The following is a 25,317-nucleotide window of genomic DNA, read 5'->3' as shown; positions in this document are numbered from 1 at the left end:
GGGGTCCACCAGTCGTTTCCGTAGGGGTTGGGAGGTGTTCCACATAAGGGAGAGTTAACACATGCCACACGAATGACGCTTGATACGCAGGCATCTGGAAAATGTACATGTGGCATGTGTTAACTCAAATTAAACCGACTGAACTGTATATCCTAGTGTCTCTTAGTTAAAGATTGAAATTCAGATTGGTTGAACAATTGTAGCCTCTGATTTGTGGACACTTGTTATTTGAAATATGACCATTAGATACTTTCATTTTAAACCGTCCAATAATGTCCGGTAATCTAATAGCTAAACAATCAAATTAAAATAGTTCTCGGTTTATGATACATCTTTTTTCTATCCACAATTTGTACTGTTTAGTTTGATTTACTTGCATGCATGTATGGAAATTTTCAGCAATTCACAAGTGCCTGTGTATCATATATAACACTCTCCCGGAGTATCAAAGTATTTCTCTATTTAATGGTTAGAATGTTCTCGACCAATGGCAGTTTTTCTACCAGCCAATCGCGGCACAGAATAAAGATGGGCCCACTTTCGTTATTAAGCTGTTGATAAGAAGGGACCATCATCTTAGCCATCTGATTAAAAAGTAAATTGTATACTAATATTATACATTTTATGGGAACTATTTCCTGATATATCCCATCCACAAAGGTCCCACCACATGAACGGTTCAGATCACCAGAAGGTGACGCCCTTCGCGACTCGTGTAACGGACAACCTACGGCAGTAACCGTGAAATTAGACGGAAAAGAACAAACGCACGACCTCTCAAGGAGAAGACATCAATTCCAACCGGTTGGATTATTAGATAACGTCCATCCAGTCACTAAATACTAACTTTTCGTTTATGTAAAAATTCCAAGCCGTCCAATATGTTGGCCCCATCGCTAAGAATCAAAATTCTATAAAATTATCTATAAAAATAGATTTTTATAACCAAAATTATATTATAATGTTTATAAATGACTAATTTTTGTTTCTACTATATCGAATTACTGTTAGTAGAAAGATCTTATTTTTAATTGGAGAATTAAAAAAATAGGCCAAACCCAATTTTAAGGGTTGGATTTAATATTCACTGTACAGGTGGTAAGCTATATTTCAGATGGACCTTAAATTACCGTCCAGCCGGTTGGACCTGAGACATTTGCCATTTCGCGTGCAGAGTATATAAATACTTGAAAAGCGCGTGGAAGCCTTCGTCCTTCTCTCTGAGAAAGAGGGAGAGAGGATTTCGTATTTCCAGCGACATTTGTGCCGTGATTTCTCATCTCTAGAAACGGTTTCAAACCTGATTTCGATCGGCAAAGGGTCTAGCTTTGACTGGAATTCCATCTGTCGGCTTCGGATTCTCGAAGATTCATCTCTTTTCCTGGTAATTCAACGAAGGAGATGATCTGGACTACGATTCTTCTCGAGCCCTTTGGATCTCTGTCTCTCGCCAGGATTATCAAAGGAAATCCACATCCAATAGATCGTTGAGATTTCCCGGTTTCTGATGATTTTTTTGACTCCCCAGATCAGTTATTTGGTCGGATTCTCATACGATCTGGGAAGATTTTTGGCCAGCATCAAGGTCGGTTGATCTGATCGGGTGAATTTCGAGCAGGCGCGACTGGATTTGAGGATTTCGCGAGTTCTTTTGGTGTATTCGTTGGAATCTGAGGTAATTCAATTCGTTCTATCTGGTTTTCTTCGTTGAATTGGGTTTCTGGAGGATTTGAGATTTTCTCTTCGCTGAGCAATTTCTTTGGATTTGGAATTTTGAAAAATAAATAAATAAAATCTATTTCATTGAGGATTTTATCGAAGTTCGCAAGAGATCGGATTCGTTTCATTTAGAAAGAAATTTCTTTTTTTTTTTTTTTTTTTTTCTGACAATAGCGGGAATTTGTAATAACCTTTTCCTCTTCATTTTTATTAAAAAATTCCTGAAATTCCGGCATTTGCGCATTTTTCTTGGAATTCCGTCCCCAAGCTCCTACCCAAACAGCTTCCAGGTCATTTTATTTGGGAATGTTCTTTCTCGCAAATCCCCAAACTACGTGAAATCTCAAACCAAATTCCCTTTCAAAACCCTTTGTAAAAAAAATCCTCATTCTTTCTCTTCCTACAGAAAACAAGAAGTCCCTGTTATTCATCTTCCCTTCTCTGCAATGGGTTGCGCGAGCTCCAAGCAAGCGCGCCGCGATCGGTCGCCAATCGTGCCTCTGCCACGCAGCTACTCTCTGCCCATACACCACCACCCCCAGCGAAAAGGTGAAAGCTGCCACGTCGTAGCTCTCACCTCCACCACCTTGGGCACTCTCAAGCTCGACACCTTGGAACAAAACCATAACCATAAGGCCATCAGCAATGAGGAAGAAGGCCTGGAGCAGGAACAAAACCATAACCATAACTCCATCAGCAATGAGGAAGAGGGCCTGAAGCAGGAGGCAACGAGGAAAACCGGCGAAAAATCAGATTTTTCAACGGAGCTTTCTATGGCAAGGACATGGTCGAGCATGGTTCATGAGAAAATTTCCAAAATCCCCAAAACGCCCACCAGAACCCCGCCAAACGAGCCAGAAACCATCAACATGTGGGAGTTGATGGAGGGCTTGGAAGGAAACAGTCCCCTCCGCTCCTTCTCCTTTCACGCCTTACCTAGCATGATGATTCCCGAACCGGACCCGGACCCGAGACCCGACTCCCCTGGACCGCTCTGGCTTCAGACGACGGCCCCCGGGTCGATCGTCGCCGACTTCGACCCGGAAATCATTTCTAATTTCAGAAAGGCCCTTGAGGAGCTATCCCCACCTAATACCTGCCGGCTCCGATCCCCCGAACCAGACAAGCCCGGCTTAGCCGTCAACAGCCGGTTTTTCTCCAAGGCCGAGAGTGTGCAAGAAAGGATCCGTGCCTTCCAGGAGAGGATCGACGAAGGGCTGGCGAGAAGGGCAAGCATGTCATTGCCCACCAAATGCCCGCCACGTGGCGAGGAGAGGGTTGTTATTTACTTCACGAGCCTGAGAGGCGTGCGGAAAACGTATGAGGATTGCTGCCACGTGCGGCTTATTTTCAAAGGGATGGGTGTTCGTGTCGACGATAGGGATGTCTCCATGCACCAGGCTTTCAGAGAGGAGTTGCATGAGATGTTTGAAGGGGGTTTTGGGACTCTACCGCGCGTCTTTGTAAAAGGTAGGTACCTAGGTGGGGCGGAGGAGGTGAGGCAAATGCATGAGGAGGGGGAGCTGGAGAAGCTTATGGTAGGATGTGAGATGTTGGAAGAAAGTGGAGGCGCGTGTGAGGCATGTGGGGATGTGAGGTTTGTGCCTTGTGACACGTGTGATGGCAGTTGTAAGGTGTATGTCGAAGAGGAGGATGAGGATGGTGGTTTGGTGGGAGGGTTCGAACGCTGCCCTGATTGTAATGAAAATGGCATCATCCCATGCCCTATTTGTTGTTCTTAGTCAGGGAGAGTTTTGAATTTTTGTGTTGGTTTTAATTGTACAGGAAGACAGTGAATTAGTGTTGGATGAAGATGGAATTTTGAGTTTTTTGAGTCTTTACTTTTTTTGGCTATGAGAAGCAAATACGGAGAGAAAATGTTAAGATTTTCTGATTTTTTTTTTTTTTTTTTTTGAATTTGATTTAGTAGTTTTTTGTGTGTCTGATTACATGTAACAATTACATAATTGAATCCAGGTTGGTTTAAATTTTCCTGTGAGTGCAATTTTTTTCTTCCATTTTTTTTTCTATAATTTTACTTAGAATTTATTTGGATTTGTGGAATAAAGAATAACTGTGGAAAAGGTGTTTTTATCTTTACCAAGCTTGCTTTTTAAAAAAAGGTGGCTTTCACTTCCTACCAAAAACTTCAATAATCTCGCTTGTAACATTTTTCTAAGCGATCGCATTTTAGACATTGACCTGTCCACCTTTTTATGGAAATAACATTTACTAATACAAACAATCTTTCTAAAGTCAGAGAAGACCATTAATTAGAGCTGAAAAAGGTAAGTGTTTGGTTGTGACTCTTCCCAGTACAAAAGTGTAAAGAAAAACATATTATTTATTTATTTATTATTATTCTTATTTTTCCAATGAATGAGAGTGATGATTAATATATTCAATAATGGTAACAGTAGTTGTAATCACCAGTTCCATGGCTGTTATGATATAAGCTACAATGGCCGTTGCAGCCTACCATTACTGTTACATAATGGCCATTATGCATGTGTTTTTTAAATACAAGGACGGTGGATAGCTTAATAAGTCTTTTGTAATTGTATGTTGACTCTTCTCTGGGCAATCTCTTCAACCAGTTGTTGTCACACTTCACATGTACAATTGAATAACAAAAGGACGGGGTGTTTGAATTCAGTGTGGTCTAACCAGTTGGATTTTTTTGAGCCACGTTCCACCTACACCCTGCAATGAGTCCGTGTTTAATGGTCCAGGTATGGTATGGCTGAAGGGTCCACTACCATCTAGAAAATGGGGTGGACCATCAACATACTCTAGCCGTCTTCGTCTGCTTTTATCAATTAAAGGACACTCCAGCCTTCTTCTTTCTTCTTCTTCTTCTTCTTCTTTTTTTCCTTTAAAAATTTTTTTTAAAATAAAATAAAATTAGGAATGTGTGATGGTTCATGCCCAGGCACTCGGAAATTGTTAAGTGGCAGTACACCTTGTAGATAATTCATCACCAAAAAGTTAGATTTATTGAACGATCCTAACGAAAGGACCGGCATCATCTACCTCCGTCCATCAGGTTCTAATCTTGATTCTAGATCACGGGGGAAAATATCAGCCAGGTCTACATCTCAGGTGAGCTACACCACTGGGAAAATGGGGTTAGTAAACCAACCATATAGTCTGTGGCGCTACCATGATATGTATCTTTCATCAAACGATTTAAGATGAAGTGAAGATACAAAAATCAGCCTGATCCGAAGCTCAGGTGGGCCCCACTGCATGAATGTAGAGGCTTTAAGGGTAATTTTATATTGTTTCCATTGGTGTGGCACATCAGAGCTCCCTATTGGGCTGATATTTTGTATGTACGGTTCAAGTAAGGGTTCTCTCCTAATGGACGGAATGGATTTGCACATTAACATGATGGGTCCCTAATCAACCATCAGTAATGAATATTTGTTTATTAAATTCAGCCATTGGCTATTTTCCATTTTAATGTCCATTAAAAAATGTTCACCAATCAGCCATGTTGGAAAATCAAACCGGCGTATTTTTTATTTTTGCTTATAATATATTTAATTTGGGGCCCACAACATGGACGGTGCAAATTAATTTGCTAGCTAAAGAGCTGTATTCTAGTTAAGAGTTATTTCGGGAAGGCCCAACGTGAGGCTCATGTGGAATTTCGTTTCAAAACCAAATATAGTTGCCTATTGCATGAGTATGGGTTTATACATTATTACTGACCATCTCACGTATGGTTGTACCGTCAGTGCAGCCACACCATCCATCCGGAAAGCTTCCAGAGACGGCTATGATTGTTGCATCAGAATATAGTATAAATCACCCAACTGCACAAGTGGACCCTAACACGTGCCAACACGGTGCACATATGCAATATCTAAGTCAATCCAACGATGGCCATGCATGTCTTATAAAACCTAGACAGCCAGATGAAAATAACAATGGCATGCATCCAAAATACAAACACATGGCATCTTTCGCAATTGCAAGCTAAAGTCCACTTCCACATCTCTCAAACTCATATGTGTGTTACCTTGGCTTCATTTGAGAGTTTGTATTTGATTAACATTAGTAATTATTGTAGAATTTATGTGAATTGGAATCACTAATTGTATTTGATAACATGTAAGTGACATCTATTGGAATTTATGAGAATGTGTCCAATTGCATGTATTTGGAATGCATTGGTGGAGAGAGTGAGAGAGAAGATTCTAACTTGTGAATCGGTGGTAATTTAATTTATACGCTTACACTTAAACCTATTGCTACTGTGCTTCACGCTTGTTGAAACTATATACCGGTAACAAAATCCCACTCCTATAAGGACCACACATGCTTCATGATGCATAAGGTAGGTAGGGTCCAAATGGGTGGTTCTTCAGTCACCAGAATTGACTCAGATTATAAATGGATGTGGGTGAAAAGTTGCATGTGTTGGTTTGTGTTCGGGTCCAATATACTATCATAATTGTTGGATGGATCCGCTATATAGCCTTATGAGGTTAATCTAGCTCATGGGTCAGATTTGGAACACCTAATAAAGCATTCTCAGTGACCTAACCCAAATTCAATCGAAATCCAGCCTTTAAAGACCATCAATTAAGTAATTAAGGCATTCCACTAGAATTAAAAACTTAACTAAAGAAAACACATGCTTAGAGGCTACATATGGTCTATCTTAAGTAACTTAGATGTTAGACCTACCTAATCAAAAGATAGCTCAATGTTAGAGAGGGCTTGTGGTTTTGAGGCCAGCTTGAAAAGGTATATTCCTCTTCTTCTTGTTGTTGTTGATTATTATTTATTTATTTTTACCAATTCAATTGGTCCTTTCTACGAGTGAGAATTGCACCCAAATGCATAAAACTAGGGCTTGGCTTAAATTGGCGTTTTGGTGTCAAGCACCCATTTTTAAGGTGTGTTCAAACAAGCCCTTCGATCTTCTTGATGGTTGTGTCAGCATGAGTTTTGGGGCATCCCATTAGGACAACCATGATATATAGATGGGTTGGATGGAATGCAGATTCCCTGTGAAAGCCTTTTTAAAGTAACTTTCTATGACGGAAGATATGTGTGGCCCACTGTGATGTTTGCGAGAAATTCACTCCCTCCATTTATATTTTTCGGATCATGTTAGCACATGGGCCAAAAATGAGGTATATTCTATATTCATGTAGCCACATGACAAGAAAAGGTGAGTGGGGACATGGCCACCATTGAGACCTCCCTAAGTCTAATGTGATATTTATATGCCATTAATACAATTCATAAGTTTGTTTTTGTTAGGAAGAACTAAAAATACCATTAGCTTGATCCAAAATTTATGTGGCCCTGTGAATGTTTCAACAGCGGAGGTTCCATCGTTACTGCCTTTTGTTATGTGGCCCACTTGAGTTTTGCATCTACCTCATTTTTAGCCTATGTTCTAACATGATCTAGGAAAATGGTTGGACAGGGTGGATTTCTCACAAACATCACAGTGGGCCCACCTAACTTTCCATGGATTGAAGTTCTGCAATAAGCTTTGGCACACCATTCACGTCCAGTCGGATTTAATACATACACCAAAGTGGGCCCAGCATCTCAATTAGTTTTGGGTGGGCCGCGGATTAGCTATTGAGGGGTTGAGCAGCGAGAGTTGCTACTAAAGTGACGTCACCAAGTTCTGCAGGCCCCATTACGATGTATTTAATTATTGATCTAAACTACCCATCTATTTGGAGATATCATTTTAGGACACTAGGTAAATCTAAAGCTTTAGTGGAACCTACCACATAAAACATGTGGGAGATTTGATGCCTACTGTTGAAACCTTCCTAAGGCCCACCAAAAGTTAAAAAAGACATGAAAGAAGCGAAAACACAAATATGAACTTGATGGAAAACTTTTGTGGCCTTTATAAGTTTTTAATGGTGGGCGTCACTCTCCCCACTATTTTCTGTAGTGGGGTCCACTGGAGCTTTGTATTTGCCTAATTCATTATCTCTTGCCCTAAAATCATCTCTCCAAGTGGATGGCCGGAGTGGATACAAAACATACATCATAGTGGGCCCACAGAACTTGGTGACGTCACTTCAGTAGGAGTATCACTACTTAGCCTGTCAGTAGCTAATCCGCGTTCTTTTGGGCGAGACATTACACCACTTAGTTCAGACACCTTATCAAACAATAATGAATTCGTACGCCGACTGCGTACTGACAACGTAAGTAGCGATGTGGCTTCCGACAATGCTATGTGGGACCCATCATGATGTATGTGTCCTATCCACGCCATCCATCTATTTAGTCAGGCTATTTTATTTCATAATCTCATAAATGAGGTAGATCAAAATCTTTTATGGGCCACACCACATGAAAGAGTGGTGATTGAACACTTATCATTAAAAACTTCGTAAATGCCACAAAAGTTTTAGATTAAGCTTATATTTGGTTTTTTCTGTTCATCAGTTGTCCATGACCTAATGGACAGGCTGGATGACAAATAAACATTTCAGTGAGCCTTATGAAGTTTTTAATGGTGGCCATTTAATCTCCATTGTTTTCTTATGGTGTGGTCCACTGGAGATTTTTATATACCTGATTTTTTGTATAATACTCTATAATGGTATAGAAAAATAGATGGACAGCTTGGATAAAATACAAATACAACATGCGGGGCCTGCAGAGCATTGTCAGTAGCCACCTCGCTAATGACGCTGTCACTACACAATCCGCGTCCAATGAATTCGGTTTGGTGTTTGCTGTAGACCCGATGTTAGACGAATCGGGTCCGGAAGTCTCAACCCGACCCGTGGGGCAAATGTACGCGCTCGAATGCACCTCCCACTAATGAATTCTTATATATATATATATATATATATATATATATATATACACACACACACACACACACACGCACGCACGCACACAGGCCACCACCCACTCACGCCATGGTGGGATTTCACCACCTGTGGGTACTCAACCCTCAACCAGGTGTTGAAACTCCTGGTCTACCACACGCACCTCCCAGTAATGAATTCTGCTTGCAAGCATGCATGACAAAAGCAAGAGTATCTCACGTGCGCTAACGTGGCACGTGGCAAAAAGGTGCGAGGTATGGACTTAAAGCATGTGTGACGTAGGGCACATGTGTTTGGGGTTTGGCTTGCCGTTCACACGTCTGAATGCGCAGCTACGAAGTAAAGGCCAATAGAAGATTCCAAAAGTGCTGCCGTCCACCGAAGAACACGCAGGGCTGTCACTACTCACCATATAAGTTCAAGGCAACACAATAAATGATACACTGTAAGAGTATGGTTATCCGTACTGATGCACTCACCATTTCTACACGTGGCACACATGTAACAAAATCTAAAACGTCTAATTATCGGGCCTTATTGCTATATCCCTAAAATAAAATTGAATTAATAATATTAAGTACTGGTTTATTTATTTATTTATTTTGCTTTTGTAGAAAGCTGGGACGAACAAGGATGATGGCTACTTTTTTTTTCTTATAACTTAATTCCCACAACTTGATATTTTTATGGTGTTGACGGTCCATTCGAAGTTCACCAATGAGCTAGATATTATCATCACTTAATGCATAAGGTATGGTATGATCAGTCTTGACTCTTGGATTAATATTCACAGGTCATCACCGGAGCCCTGACTTGACTTAAGGTCAAACAGGTCGATCCAAGACCATGTGAATGAGAAAAAGGTAGATGAGAAATGGTCACATAAAGAGCAACTTCCGGACAACATTTCACATATATGGAATTTGGGTTGAGTTAGATGGCTTAGTGGTAGACATGCTGATGAGTGGACCCACGTTATTTCTAAGCCTGGTAATCATCATAGTGTGGGCCACCTTTTGAACGTGAACAAACTTCTAATCAGGTACTGACGTGGGCCCTTGTGGACCATCCAATTCATGCAACTATTGCACTTTGAATATGTGGAGCAAGTAGTAGACTTAGCGAAGATACATACCTCGTTCCAATACTGAGGTCTTGGCATCAATTCCCTAGCTGGGGGTGGCTAACAATGAAGTGTGTACTAACATGGGTGTGTGCTAACAAGCTAACCCAAAAAAATTAAAAAAGGAAGAAGAAAAGAAGAATGTGGAGCATTGCTATGGTTTTTTCTCATCCCTCAATTTTTTAAATGTCTGTTGTGATAAGATGATATGATCGTGGTTGTTTAATATGATGGTCCACGAGGGCCCACATCGGTGTATGTATTTATACCCCAATCTAAAACGTCCACATCAAGGATTGTATTGGTGGAACATAAGATAAAATCCAGACCGGATAGATGCCTGATTAGTGTCCATCAAATTGGCATTTAAAATGGAAATTGATAAATAGTGCTATTCATAATTAATCACATTTGTTGGTTAGAGGTAAAGATTTATCTGTTGATTGAATTCAATTAAACACGAGGCTACATGTGTGATTGAGGTCCTATAATTAGATTTCATGTGTGATTTAGATTTGCGGGCCTTTTGGAGCCATACTTGACTCAATGTTTGATTGAAAGCTGGTACCATCGTATTGAGTCAGACTAATTAGGGACTAAATGCAAGATTTAGCTATCCACTCAACCGTTAATTGTAATCGACAATCAAACAATTGTGAAAGGGTAGGGATTAGTTATTTTTAATGGATTCTTTTTTACTTTGCGTCTAAGGATTTATTTTTTCACCGGTAAAAGTAATAGATTTTTCAATAGAATGAGAGATGAACGAATGAGAAAGGTTGAACAATGCTAATTTTATTATTCAATACGTGGCCTATTACGATTGACAATGTTGAAGGTAACTCAGAGAAATAAACAAACGAGAGATAAATGATTGACCTATCTGTAGAAAAATATGATCAAGGTGAGTGGTCAACAAGATATGACCAAATATGTCTGATCGCCTAAATAAAAACTTAGTTTATTAAAATCCAATAACTTATTGCTGTTGACATTGAAGGTTGGATAGTGGCAATCCATGCTTGAGTTAAGTTAGGTTACACGAAAATAAAAGTAAATATAGACGAATGATAAATAGTAAAAGTTGATATATATGTTAATCATGAGACATTGAGCTATTCTTCGTGTGCTCATTTTATAACTTGTTGAGGCGGGTAAATCCTCGTTGGGGTTTTTTTGTTTTTCTTGAATCTTTTATGTTTTCGGCATCTATTTCGAATAAGAAAACAATGAATCGGCCCGATCACTTGAACATCAGGTGTAGTGTAATGTCCCGCCCAACTAGAACAGTGTCCCGGGACGTTCACGTAGGATTTGCCACAAGACCATTCGTTTAAGCTACTCGTAGTGAGGTATCACAAATAAATTAGACCAAGATTTACCCAATTGATTAGGCCAGACGGGTCTTGATAGAACTTGGTACGGGCCTCCAAGCCAAATGGCCGTTTACACTTAGCGATAGCCCGTATGGGCTACACCGTGACACAGGAAGGTCAGAAAATTCTAAAAATAAAGGGAACCATAAATCTCACTGGGCTTGTGGACCATCGCGGACCACGGACCCAGTGGACACCCAGAAGTGAGATCTGGCACTGACTAAATGCACCCCACTTATGCCAGGACCGGAATCTGGCGCTCGCAAATGAAGCTGAGATACAAAGCTATTTAGCCGTCGGATATCTTCTACATTTTCAGGGGAGGTCTAATGAATTTTTCTACACCCATCCACAAACTCTGGGACCTGATCGTGAAACGGTGACCGTTGATCACAAATCGGACCCGTTCGACCAAACCCCATATCTGATCGACCCCAAATTTTGCATGGCCCTTCAATGGGCCATGGAGCACCTATCCTATAAGTTTCATGGCCAGAGGGCCACCAGAAATGCCCCAATTTTCTAAACAAGATCTAGACCACTCGTTGGTGGGCCACTAGTTCCAAAACTATAGAATAATGTCCGTCTCATTGGGCTTGACGTCCATCACGGGAGTCGGACCTGGGTAGTGTCCAGAACAGTTCAACTTGAGCCGAAGGACGAGTGAATGAGAAGCGCAAATACCCTAAAGAAAGGAACTGGAACTTAAGTGAATTGAGTCATCCACTCCTATGCAAAGTTGAGGATTTCAGACCGTCGGTTTGTGACCAAACTTCACACGTGGAGTAAAGATATTTCCCCACTCATATTCGTATAGTCATGGCCCCGATTGACCATCGATGACCGTTGAACAGACTTCTAATCGTATCTGTCAATCGGCGCATCCAAATGGCGGGCCGATCATGTTTATACGTAGATCATCATTATGGCTAACTATCCTACGGTGTATATCAATATGTATACCTCATAGTGGGCCCTAGAGCTTAGAAAGACCCTCTCATAGGTCTAGTATAGTAAAAACCCAACACTTGGGGCCAATTCCACCAAACCTGGCATTATAAAAGGGCCTCATTTGGGCTCTCTCTCTCCCCATACGATTTTGCCCTAGAGAAGGAAAGAGAGAAGAGAGGAAAAGGAGAACAGAAAGAGGAGAAAGGAGGAGAAAGAGAGAGGAAGAAGAGAGTGAAGGAAGGTATTGTTGATGGTGGGGCCCAAGGAAGCTCAACCTTACAATTCCCTATCTCTTCTTCAAGGAAAAGCTCTCCACCACAACCACACTATTCATTCCATGATCGTCTAGGTAAGATCATTCATCTTTTTTTTCTTGAAACCCTTGAGTGAAGAAGAGATTTACATGGGGTTCTAACATACAAACGTATGCTTTAGGGATTCCGGCCGTCGGACCCAAAAGCTTCACACTCCTAGGTCATTTCCAAGCCTCCAACGAATTCGAAGGTGCAGACTATTGTTCTTAGGTGGCCTAGCACCAATTCTAATATGAGATTAATGATTTTGGTTGCTTAGATGTCATATTTGGAGAATTTAAAGAAACCCTAGGAATTGTAGGCTTGTTGAAATAGTATGTAATTGTTGTTTGACTCTTATGATGATTGATTTTGCCTCTCACATGACTTGATGTATGGTTGACAATATGCCCATGGTTGCTTGATTCTTTTCCTCACATGTGGTGTTGCTTTATGTGTATGATTCATTACCCTTGTGCATGTGATTTCTTAAGTTGGAAGAAGTGTTAACTTTCTCACTAAGCCACACCACACACATACACTTTATTCATGATGTTAATAGTTTGCTTGTTAGGAAAAATTAGAATTATATGTTGAGCAACATGAGAACATGGTGTTGAATATGTTTGATGTTACATTGGTAGTTGGCATGCTATGAGCCCCTATTCCTACCCTTGGGTTGGTCAGGAACTTGAGGAGAGACGGTAGTCTCATCGGTAGAACTACGCTATGGCTAGACCCGGGGGTTTGGGCGGGTGTGTTCGGGTGGCTGTAGCTCGACTACATGGGACCCACGTGCCCGATGTCACACGCCTCATGCTCGCCTGACTCGTGTGGTCTAGCCTACTGTCTGACCAACCTTGATTGTTAACCTTGCTTGTTCACACTTGTATGTAACCTGGAACCTTACAACCGTTGTAGCCCATCAATAACCCACTTGAAATCTGGTTCACAGCCTCGTGAGTCGGGCATGGTGGAATGGGACACTATGTCCGAGCTGTCGGCTTATACTGGGGTACTGCGCCTCCCCGTAGTGACCGCGAGCGATCTCTTTCTCTCGGCACTCCTCATGTGCTTGAAGTCGAGGATGAGGAACCCATCGGGATCACGGACCGTAAGGTCTCGGCCTCACGCATTACGGAGTCTTGGCCTCGCAATCAGTTTAGGGCATTGATACGTGGGGTGTGCCAAATTTCCCAACCTGCTGGATGAATTGACCTAATTAATAACTAGGATAACACGATCGCATTGCATCGCACTAATTAGGGTGGCGACTCGGTAGTCGAGGTCGCACTGAGGGAGTGTTGGCATTGGCGATCGTTAGATGGTGTCGCACGAGGGAGCGTTGTGGTGAGGGCATGCATCATGTCATGCTGCATACATGCGCATTAATAAGATTAGTTTGACGTTTATGCTTAACTGATTTTCATTAATGTCATATTATAATTGATGCCTGTGATAACTTAAGACTAATAGCACCCACTGAGTTGATCACTCACTCCCACTTTAGGACGGTGTTTTAAAACACCAACCAGACTCATTCATAGATGCAGGTAACTCGAGGCTTGAGGAGCCTGGTGAGGCGAGCTTCGAGGAGGAGGACGAGCTGTCCTACTTCCAGTTGATGGGCGGTTCTCTGCCAGCTTGAGAGGCGGGATTGGATCGCTGAGCAGGGGCTCAGTTTTATTCTTTTTTGGAGTTACTATTCTTTTGTGATTTTATTGGGTAGCATCTTATGCGACCCATGTATTCTTTTGGGCATGTATATATATATTTATATTTATATTTGTATTCAGTCTCTTTCATTTCAGTGGACTTGTGTGAATGTACTTCATGTTCCAAGAGATTCCAGGCTGGATAGTGGCAATCCATGCTTGAGTTAAGTTAGGTTACACGAAAATAAAAGTAAATATAGACGAACGATAAATAGTAAAAGTTGATATATATGTTAATCATGAGACATTGAGCTATTCTTCATGTGCTCATTTTATAACTTGTTAAGGCGGCTAAATCCTCGTTGGGTTTTTTGTTTTTCTTAGATCTTTCATATTCTCGACATCTATTTCGAATAAGAAAATTTTCGAAAAAATTGAAAATTTTGATTTCTTGGATATTCTTCTCATAATTGGTCCTTTTGAGGAAATAAATGCATGAACTACATCTGAGTTCAGATATTCATCTGGGAAATCTTTCTTGTTGATTCCAAACCTCAAATCGATCTTGATCATGCATCTTAATGGCTAATCAAACCACCTATTACATTTATCTTCTATTCTTTCTCTCCCATATGACAGGGATCTTAGAGGGGTTGATGGGCTGGGGTCATCTAATCATGATGTGTTATTGAACGAGTCGAATCAAATCTTTCATCGGGCTGTCTCATTTTCTTAATTCTAATTATTATACGGCTTAAGACCCGATTTATCTAATGTCTGATATCTCTTGATTTGGGTACAAACCACAACAAAATTTGCTTAACTATAGATTTGATCTTCAAATATTCAAGATCTTTGAAGTTTTCATAAATTTTTCAAATATCTTTGAAAATATCTCTCATTTTTTAAAAATTGTGAACGGCAGTTTTATTGAGTATTTTATAACTACATCAATGATAGGATTCTTTCTCTCTCATAGGTCATTATGGATGTGTTGGGCATACTGTTGCATTAATTGGCTCGTTAATCATGTTCACATTGAATGTGATGATTCACTGTTTAAAAGCATACATAAGGTTCTGGTGCCATAGCATCAATAACGGAATGTGTATATATAAGGAAGATCCGTTGAATGTATATGCACCAAACTTATAGTGTCAACGTATGACAGGATCTAAATAGGCTTCTTTCATCCTAGAAGCATTTCGCCTTTAACCCATCCCCAATTTAATAAGGGGGTGAATCATGCTTTTAGGGACAACGAGTATTTTACATGATTCAGCCCCAGTGAAAGAAAATAATTTATTTTATTTTATTTTAATTTTTCGTATTTCACCTATAACCCATCAACTTGGTGAATTCTCCTTATCAAAGAGCCTCCCACTATTTTAACGGCTTGGATCGAAGCATATCTATGGCAAGCTCACAAAGGCAGTGTGCAGGAGCATGAGTCATCCTGCTCCGCGAATGTATCAATCTCTTCGTAAAATACACGTCATCTTTGAACCGGTAGCTTTTGCTTCCACTTCCCGTTTGCTGCTCGTCACGTCGCGATCAACGCTTTGCATTGGCGTACGTTAGTAGACGCTGTAGACTCTTTTCTAAAGTGCGCAGCGGTGGTGAGGTTGCATGGTCGGCATCAAAAGTCAGCAGTGCGGTAGTCGTTGGGGTCGGAGGGACAGCATTCCCAGCAGCCACATCATGTGGATTACCAGGCGCCCGTGCAACCCAAAGTTCTGTGGGCCCACAGGGATATTCTTGTAACATCCAATCTGTCCATCAGTTTCTATAGCCTATGTCAAAAAATGAGCCCAAAAATAAGCAAGATTCAAAGATGAAATATGCTAGACCACAAGAAAAAACTCGGATTGAACGCCCACCCTTTAAACTTTCTTGGGACCTAAGGAAGATGTATATCAGGCTGATATTTGTCTTTTCCCTTATTCCTGCTACAAATCACCTTATGAACGGTTTGGATCTCATATAAACATCAAAATTGGCTCATGAATGTTTAATTGGTGTGCATTTCCATCCCCACCGTTTCCTGTGATATGGCCTAGTTAATTTTTAAATATGCTTCTTTTTTGGGACTCCATCCAAAAATAATCTTGCAAAACTGATGGACGGAATGGATTTCATACTTACATCGTGGTAGGCCCCACGGATCTTTGGGTTGCATGGACTCCCTTTAACCCAGTTGCAGGAAACCCGTGTCCAATAAATAGTCGAGATTTTAGTAGAAATGACTTTTGGATGAGATGGCCTGTTCCCAGCTTTTATAAAGGAATGGAAGCTTTCCCAAAAGTTAATAAATGATACGGGAGCGGGTTACGTGCGACCCCGGCCTCACTCAACACAGTGCGGTCCTAAGCGTGGGCCCACCTTGTTGCCTGTATTTTATATCCACGCCGTCCATCAACAGATCATTTTAGGGCATACTATTAAAAATGAAGTAGATCTAAATATAAGGTGGATCATACCGTTGGAAACAGTGATGATTTAATGCTCACCATTAAAAACTTTCTAGGGCCCACTTTAATGTTTCATCAATGTTTATTTGTCATCTAACCTGTTGATAAGGTCACACAAATCTAGATGAAAGGATAAAATAAATATCAGCTTGATTCAAAACTTTTGTGACCCACAAAAATTTTAACGGTCAATTATCACGGTTTCCTTATGGTCCACCGCAGATTTGCATCTTCTTCATTTTTTGGCTGTCACAAAAAGTTTTTAACAGGCAATTACCACTAAGGAAACAGTTGCTTTCTAAACCGCAATTGTAAAATCGGACAAGCCAATCTGCACCGTTCAAATGGCGGACACCATTGTGGATGGAGCATGCTCCCAAAATAATGCTAATCGGACAATCCTAACCTTTTGGTTGGTGGTTAGCAAATGGATGGTTAGAAGGAGATCGACACGTTCAATGGGTATTTCACACGGTCAGGATCAATTTGTTGTTGTAACCCATATACGATGCTCCAAGATTTAAATGGTTAGGATTTTCTTCTCAATGATCGTTGAATTTTGGTCAATGGGATTTTTGTGGAGCTTTATATTTTATTTTATTTATATACAGTTCGTATCTTCATATGCATGCCACCTGTGGAGATGAACTGTGCACGTCCTGGACACGGCTTCCGTCGATCCCTGTGGGGCCCACCGTAATGTATTTTTCTTATATCCATACCGTTAATTCGTTTCACCAGCTCATTTAAAGCATGAAGCCAAAAATACAACGTATCCAAATGTTAGGTGGACCACACCACAGGAAGCAGAGGTGGTTAAACACATCTTGTGGGCCCAAAAAGTTTTGGATCAAGCTGATATTTATGTGTTCCCTTCATCAAGTTATTTTTGACCTTATTAACAGGTTTGATGGCAAATAAAGGTTCCGGTAGCCTCCAAGAAGTTTTACTGGTAGGAATTTAATCACTACTATTTCCTGTGGTGTAGTCCACTTGCGATTTAGATATGCAGTATTTATGGGATAATGCCCTAAAATGAGCTGGAGAAACAGATGGACGGCATGGATATAAAAAAAATACATCACAGTGGGCCCCACAGTCAGGAATCCACCTACGCAAGGTCCGAGATGGACTGGGCCTCGTGCCTTTTATTAGAAGTTTGGCACATTATAGAGTCTTGGCTTTTTTTAATGTCGTTGGCAGCCGCTTCATGCAGAAAATCTTGAAAGCAAGTGATCAAAAATAAATAAATAAATGAAGAAGGGTGACGCACTCATACTACCAGAGCATCCTGATAAGTAATTTGGCACACCCTTGAAAATTCAGGATTCTGAGGCAGATGTTAAATGAAATATAGAATTTTAAAATAAGGCCATTTTTGCACCCATAGAAATCTTAGATTTCAATTTAAACATGGCATGGAGAAATAGAAGAGGTCTTTTTCTCTTCTTTCCTTTTCTTTTCTTTTCTTTTCCTTTTCTTTTAACACACCCACCCACACTACATGGGCGCCCTGACCTGGTCTCATTGTTAAAACAAAGGCTATCTAACATGAGTCATAGGAGAAAAAGGAGGTTATCATATTCTTTTTAAGTATAGCTCATTATAAAATGAAAAATTCTCTATAATAAGAAGTAAAATTGATATCATTAATAAAATTGTTATTAACCAAGTATCTAATGTACTCACATTAGCAAAATAGTTTCTAAATCTTAATTTAACTCTAAATAAGAAACCTTTCTAAAATAGTAAAAAATACTAGAAATGGCAAAAAGATGTCTGATGCTATTAAAATTCAAAAACAACTCTTAAATAATTAAAATAAAGATCCTGGATCACAAATGAACTCTTGAAATCGTAAATAGTAAAATGAAAACTCACTCATAATGGTACGCTCAAACTAAAAATTCTAATTTGAAACCTAAAACGATTGAATTTTATAAAGTTGTTTGAGGGTTAACTTCGGGTGATTGTCTAAACTATAAAAACTTGTAAAACTTGTCATTAGCTTTCCAGTGATATATTACTTCCAAAACAGATAATTGGTCGTAAAGTCACGAACATAAGAAATAGTGTACAATTATGCCTTTTTTCACTATAGTCGGAGCTTTTTGACCAGATTTCATCCGAGAACTATCAACCTAAAAAAATTAGGATATTTGATTATCATAACTACCCAATTCTCTACTCTTTTAGGCATTTACATTAATAGTTTCACTTGCATTTACACCATTGTTATAAAAATGCTACAAAAATCAAAGCTATATGCATATTATATGGGCCACGTCATTGAAGAATTAACAACCACTAAAAAAGAATTTGGGCCACCTAAAGTTAAAAGTTACCTTTGTTTGGAGCCAAAATTCTCCTGCAATGAACTTGGTAAAATAATTGTCTTAAATATCGAACACATATGTATCATCTTATAATATTTGAGACATTTAACTTATTACATTCATTATTTTATAAATATACACAACAAAAAAAAAAATTGCTATAGTTGATGTCTAAGTTCTCAAACATAATTTTTGAAATCAAATATCTAGAAAATGCATGATGCCAAACACAACTTAAAATTCAGGATTTTAAATCCACAATTAGGCTTTCAAATTCATGCTCTCAAAGGACCCCTTATGATGCTCCCAGTTGCATAGGCCCGCTTGGACAAATCAACCAATCAATATCTATTGATCAAGTGTCTTCAATCATAGTATCAAAAGTAAAGTTTTTGATTCAATCAACAGGGGTGTTGATTCGATCGATGGTTTGTCGAATCATGTCAATTCGATTGACAGTGCGATTAAGTTTTGTATAAGTGTAGGTTTTGTTTTTAATTGTGTAGGGAAATATTTATATACTAATTATGATTAGGGCACGGTTAAAGGAGGCAAAGGGTTTTGAAGTGAATATCTAGGGTTTTCACCCGTAAGTTGTTCCATTTCTGATATCCGTTTGACTATATTGTATTGATTGTTGCTTTATTCCATGGTTTTTTCTCTTAAAAGTTTTTCACATAAAAATTTTTGTGTTCCCTGCGTTTGCTTGTTATTTTTTTGTTCTTTATTATTTGTTTAATTCTATCCAAGTTATTTCTGCGCCTATTAAAGCATGTCAGCACCTAACAAGAGAATTGAGAATATGGTTTGTAAGTTATAGAGGTCATTGTACGTCCTGAAACAATCGCCTAGGCAGTGTATAAAAAATTTGATTCTTTCATGTTGAGTTAATGGTTTATTAGAATTAAATTCGATCATTGCGTTTACTTTAGAGCATTGAATGACGAGAAATTTATTATTCTAGTATTATATGTTAATGATATAACATATATGAAATTAACATATTTAAGGGCATTTGAGATGAAATATCTGGGGCTGTAAAAAGGATCATCGGCATTTTGACATTGATATACATAGAGACAAGGAAAGAAGCATGCTATAGTTATTTCAAGATGAGTATCCTAAGAAAGTCTTGATTAAGTCTGAACTAAAAAAAGCTAAACCGGTTAGCACACCTCATCCTATTTATTTTTTAATTTTTTTTGGAACAATGTCCTACATTAGATGAAGAATTGCCGTATATGTCTCATATGCCTTACTCGAACGTGGTTGACAGTATCGTGTATGTCATGGTTTGTAGATGAATTCACCAAAATCCTATACCACATAACTATTAGGTTGGTGATCACATTTATTGAAAATTACTGGTTTATAACTATAGGTTAGCTACCACATTTATGAAATTTGCTAGGCGTGTGTGGGACCACCAGCACATGTGCCAACTCCATGTTGCTAGAAAAAACTGGGAGGGATACAGTCAGGCTAGATAACATTGAGGTGGGTGCGATCCCTGTCTGTGAGGCCCACCGTGATGAATGTGCCTTATATGCAGGCCATCCATCCGTTTTGAAAACTCATTTGAGGGCATGATTCTAAAACCGATGTAGATTTAAATCTTAGGTGGACCATAATACAGGATATAATGGTAATCGCACTATTAAAAAGTTCCTAAACCGCAAAAGTTTTGGATAAAGCTGATATTTGTATGGTTTCCTCGTTCAGGCCTTTGTGACCTAACCAATAAGTTGGATTCAGATAACATAGATGACATTAAGGTGGCTCATGAAGTTTTTAATGGCCTAGAATCATGACTATTTCCTCTGGTATGGTCCACTTAAGATTTGGATACGTGTCATTTTTGGAATCACGCTTGAAATGAGCTTTTTAAAATAGATGGAGAGTGGGATGTAAGGAACAGACATCACAGTGGGCCCCACAGCTAGCGTTCCACCGACCTCCCTCGAGATCCACCCAAACTGGGTCCATCAGACACAGTAATCGACCTGATAACTTTTTGAAAGTTGTCAGCCCTTCTCCCAAAACTGTTTGGAACGTCGATGAAATGAGGACATGTCACACTTTGGGAACTCCGTTGTAGTCAGGACATACAAAGCTTGAAAGGGACCTCCACCATGGATCCGTGGGGCCCACCTTGATGTTACTGCCTTATATCCACGGCGTCCATCTGTTTTAACAGTTAATATTAGTGGATGATGCCAAAAATAAAGAAGATACAAATCTCAGTTGGACCACACCACAGGAAACAGTGGTGATTGACCATTAAAAAGTTATCATGGACCACAAAAGTTTTGGATCAAGACGATATTTGTGTGGTCCCTTCATCCAGGTCTTTGTGACCTTATTAATAGATTGGATGGCAAATAAGCATTCTGGGCCCATGATTTTTATTTTATTTTATTTTTTTAAACGGAGGGACGGCGTAGATTTAGAGAAAATACATCAAGGTGGATCCCACAGTCAGGGGTACCCCACCACGTGGATCCAAGGATCCACCGAAGCTGCAGTCGTTTGAAAGTGGTTCTTCAAAAGAGGCTAGATCAATCAAATCTGGCCATATCAGGGCCTCACCAAATCCTTTCCCACCTATGCACGAACTAAGTGGCCCAATCATGAGTTGGGGTTCAATGGGAAAATGCTGTAATCGGAGTGTAGTTATTTTCTGTTTATAACCGTCCATTTTTTCCGAACATCCCTGGCTCAGCATGAATGGAAGATCAGGCGTGACCAAAAAAGTAGGTGGGCCTAATCAATCTGGTTTAGCCCACTAGCCAAATTCTAAGTCAGCTGGCTTAACTCTCAGGTCTTAATCACGCTCAAGATTAGGCTGAATCTTACCAGTAAATGGGCCTGATGATCACTGCTGGCTCCAACCTGAGGCCATTTCTCAGACAAAACCCAGCCCAAAGCAGGTGCTGGATTCCAGTAAGTCAAAGAAATTGTTCCACAGGATTGAACATGTGAATTGTGTAACAAGTGTTGGTGTCAGATGCCTTCAATCTGACATATCACTGTTCAATGATATCGAACCAGCTTCGATGTCATCGAATTGAAGCAAATTCGATACAATTGAATTTTTTTAGGATTTTCAACCGTGGTCGCTAGACATTTTTGGTTATTCTTTGATGTCATCGAAGGACCTTTGATGACATCGAAAGTTTCGCGCAGATTTTCTACGAAAATACGGATTTTTTGATTTTTTGTTTCCTATTTCAATTCTACTTTTTTCTAAAACTATATAAATAATGTATATAGATTGGGAAGGTATTTCAGAATATTCTAAGAGGTTCTCAGTATTTCTAAAAGGGTTATTGGGTTTCAAGGCGTGGAGAAAAGGTTAGGTTTGAGGATTGCTTAAGCCGGATAAGTCCTCTATCTTTGTAATCTGTGCTTTCATGGTGGAATTTTTTGTCACTTTGTGCCGTGTTTTTTTCCTGCAAGGGCTTTCAATGTTAAATCTCTGTGTTCTTTTGTGTTTGCTTAACGCTCTTGAATTACTATCCTATCTAGATCCATGTGATTCTACAACACAAATCCCAACATAAAGTACCAATATGAGACACCATATATGGGCCAACCATCACATGTGTCCATATGTGGACATGACATGGCCCATTAAGCAGCCTAATACACCCATTAATCAGGGTAATACACCATATATGGGCCTACCATCACATGTGTCCATTTGTGGACATGACATGGCCCATTAATCAGGCTAATACACCCATTAATCAGGGTAATACACCATATATGGGCCTACCATCACATGTGTCCATCTGTGGAGGTAGTTACTGAAGCAATTATTGTTGTTCTTCCATCATTTCTAGCCCTTGATCATCCATCATCACTGGGTCCAGCATCAGGGCTGTCAACGGCCGGGCCTGGAGTTGGCTTGAGCCTATGTTTTGAACTGTTCAGGCCCGGCCAGTCTGTCTGGGCTTATTTAAAAGTTTGATTTTGTCTGGCCCGAGCCTGGTCCATTGACAGCTCTATCGGGCATTAATATTCACATTACTGCTAGTTATGATCAATGGTCATTCATTGCAACCAGATCTATCCGTCAATCTTCCATCATTTTAGATCCGACCGTTGATCTTCCATTATTACCATTTTGACCATAATTAAACATGGCTATTGGTCCTCCACTATCACTAGAACTAACCATTGATCATCCTTTATCACTAGATCTTACCATAAATCTTTCATGAATTCTAAATTGGACGGATTGTCCTTTGTTAATAGATCTGACCATCCATCTTCCACATTTCTAGATCAGACCGTTGATCGATCATTATTACTAGATATCACCTCTGATACTACATTTAGCAAATGATATTCCATCATTTCTAGATCTAACCATTAATAATCCATTATCACTGGATAAACCATTGATCTTCCATTATCACTAGATTAGATCATTAATCTTCCATGATTTCTAACTGTTTTAGATCCAATCATAGATAATCCATTATCTCTAGAATTGACCATTTATATTCCATTAGATCCAACCATTGATCTTCCTCCAGCTCTAGATCTAACCATTGATCATTCCTTATCACTAGATCTAACCACTGATCTTTGATGTTTTCTAGATCTGACCATCGGTCACACACCATTAATGCTTGATTCCAACTGTTAATTGTAGGATATAGTGTATGTACATAAAAAATTAGGTCGGGCCAGGTCGGGCTACATGACTTGAACCCAAGCCCAACCTGAAGATTAATTGGCCCATATATGTGAGGCCCAAACCAGGCCCATGGGGCTAGCCAGTGGGGTCCAAGCCGGCCCAAAGCGGGTCAAGTGGGCTGCCCGGTCCATTGCCACCCTTACTTGTGGACCGTGATGGACGGACAGACTATACCCTACAAGTCTCATGGGTGGATTAAAGGTTAAGATTTAAAAGGGACCACTGCGGTGATTTAAGTACAAGCCCAAGATTGGTTAAGATAGATCTGGAACATAGTCCATCCACGGTAATGGGATGCCAAGGATCGTCCAAGCACTACCGTTAATTAGGCTAGGATCTGTCCAGATGGTTGTCCACAAGATCAATGGACGTGGATATGCCACGTGAGCAATGGAGATGCCAACTCCAGTGCACCCCTCAATATGCAAGAGTTACAAACATTTTCCACCATCCATTTATCCGTGGCTGTCCATCGCCTATTGGACCCATTCCATTCATATGGTAGACCCTGCAGTAGGTAAGTCACTTGGAATTATTGTGGCAACTGGTCGGGTCTGAATCGGATCGGGGCTTGACCCGTCGTTGTTGAGGAATAGAATTCATCTAAATCTTAATCCAGTCCATTCGCTTTTTCTTTGCTCGTAGACTCTCCCATAAAAGCAGATCAATTCACATGTGAGATCATCTGACTAATGTGTTTTTTTTTTTATCAGCACAGATCGACGGTCAAATTCGGCGGCTCAATGTCAGACTGACAGATCACATCATCCCTGGACCAGATCCAGGAGAACTGTCCTTGATAAAACAAACAGTCATAAATGCATCAACGGTGGGGTAGTTGTAATTTTCGTGCATGGCTAGCCGGTCATTAACATATTGTTGCATACGTTCTTTATTTGCTGTACACACTGAAAATAATAGAGATATAAATTGTGGTACATGTGGGGAATTAAAATTTAGTTAGTGGTACACTCACGCATGTGGCATAATTCACACATACATTACAACTCGCATGCTTGAATATTGATGGTAGCAAATTAAAGATGCATATGTGAAATGCCTAAATTAAAAGGTCACACGTATGGCACATATGCCACGTATGTGTGTCGTAACTTTTATGCTTGATTATTGATGGTGGCATATATACACATGTGAGATACTTAAATTTGAAAGGTCGCACACATGGCACATGGGATCATGTCATGCATTGTATGAATAATATGATCCTCATATACACTTAAAACTAAAATGTGTTATTGGAAAGTAGTTTCGCCTCTCCATTACAGATATAAAGTCTACTTTTAATGGTTACATATATCTATACTTGCTTGTCCAAATGTAGATTGGTTTGGTGCATAAGGATGCCTATAAATTATAGGTATGCATGGTTGTCCTGTGGTAAAGTATGCATTTTTTATATAATATGATGTACATGTATTCACAAATGATGCCTTCATCACATTAATTCAATTTATGTACATGTAACTACTCAACAAAGTTCTCCTAGACCTATATGTACCTTATTTTTATTTATTTGGAAAGTGTTGAAAATCTTTTTTTTTTTCTTGTTTCTTTGAGTAAGGTTAAAAAGATAATAATTTATCTTTTTTGTAGTGCAAATTGAATGATTGACATTATTCTAATATTGGGATCGGATATAAACTTTACAAGGATCTAGGTAATTAGGTTGAATACTCGGGATAGTACATAAGAACTCTCTATTATGCAATATGAGAGGCATAAACTATCTTCAAAAAGCTGACATTGCAACATGCCTCTTAGCTGAAATTCGTAAACTGGGCTATTTATGGAACTCGAAAATATGTCCATGATTGCCAATTAGTGGCACGAT

The 25,317-nt window shown here is 39.6% G+C and overlaps 1 protein-coding gene across 2 annotated transcripts; it reads left to right on the top strand.

Annotated features, from left to right (window-relative positions):
• Positions 1-1,212: 1,212 nt before the first annotated feature.
• On the top strand, positions 1,213-3,712 carry LOC131242140 (uncharacterized protein At5g39865-like). 2 transcript variants are annotated; one of them, XM_058240581.1, is made up of 2 exons: positions 1,213-1,675; positions 2,134-3,712. In XM_058240581.1, exon 2 carries the CDS (start codon positions 2,166-2,168, stop codon positions 3,459-3,461), a length of 1,296 nt encoding a protein of 431 aa, XP_058096564.1. In that variant the 5' UTR covers positions 1,213-1,675; positions 2,134-2,165; the 3' UTR covers positions 3,462-3,712. The 2 variants fall into 2 exon arrangements, with proteins under 2 accessions (XP_058096564.1, XP_058096563.1); XM_058240580.1 differs by having other exon boundaries at positions 2,126-3,712.
• Positions 3,713-25,317: the final 21,605 nt, after the last annotated feature.

Source organism: Magnolia sinica, chromosome 4 (genome assembly GCF_029962835.1).
Source record: "Magnolia sinica isolate HGM2019 chromosome 4, MsV1, whole genome shotgun sequence".
NCBI classification, from domain to species: Eukaryota; Viridiplantae; Streptophyta; class Magnoliopsida; order Magnoliales; family Magnoliaceae; genus Magnolia; species Magnolia sinica.
This window is presented reverse-complemented; position numbering and strand designations above follow the sequence as displayed.

Excerpts from the sequence above, each read along its gene's own strand:
- LOC131242140 (XM_058240581.1), top strand. The coding sequence starts at position 2,166 with ATGGGTTGCGCGAGCTCCAAGCAAGCGCGCCGCGATCGGTCGCCAATC.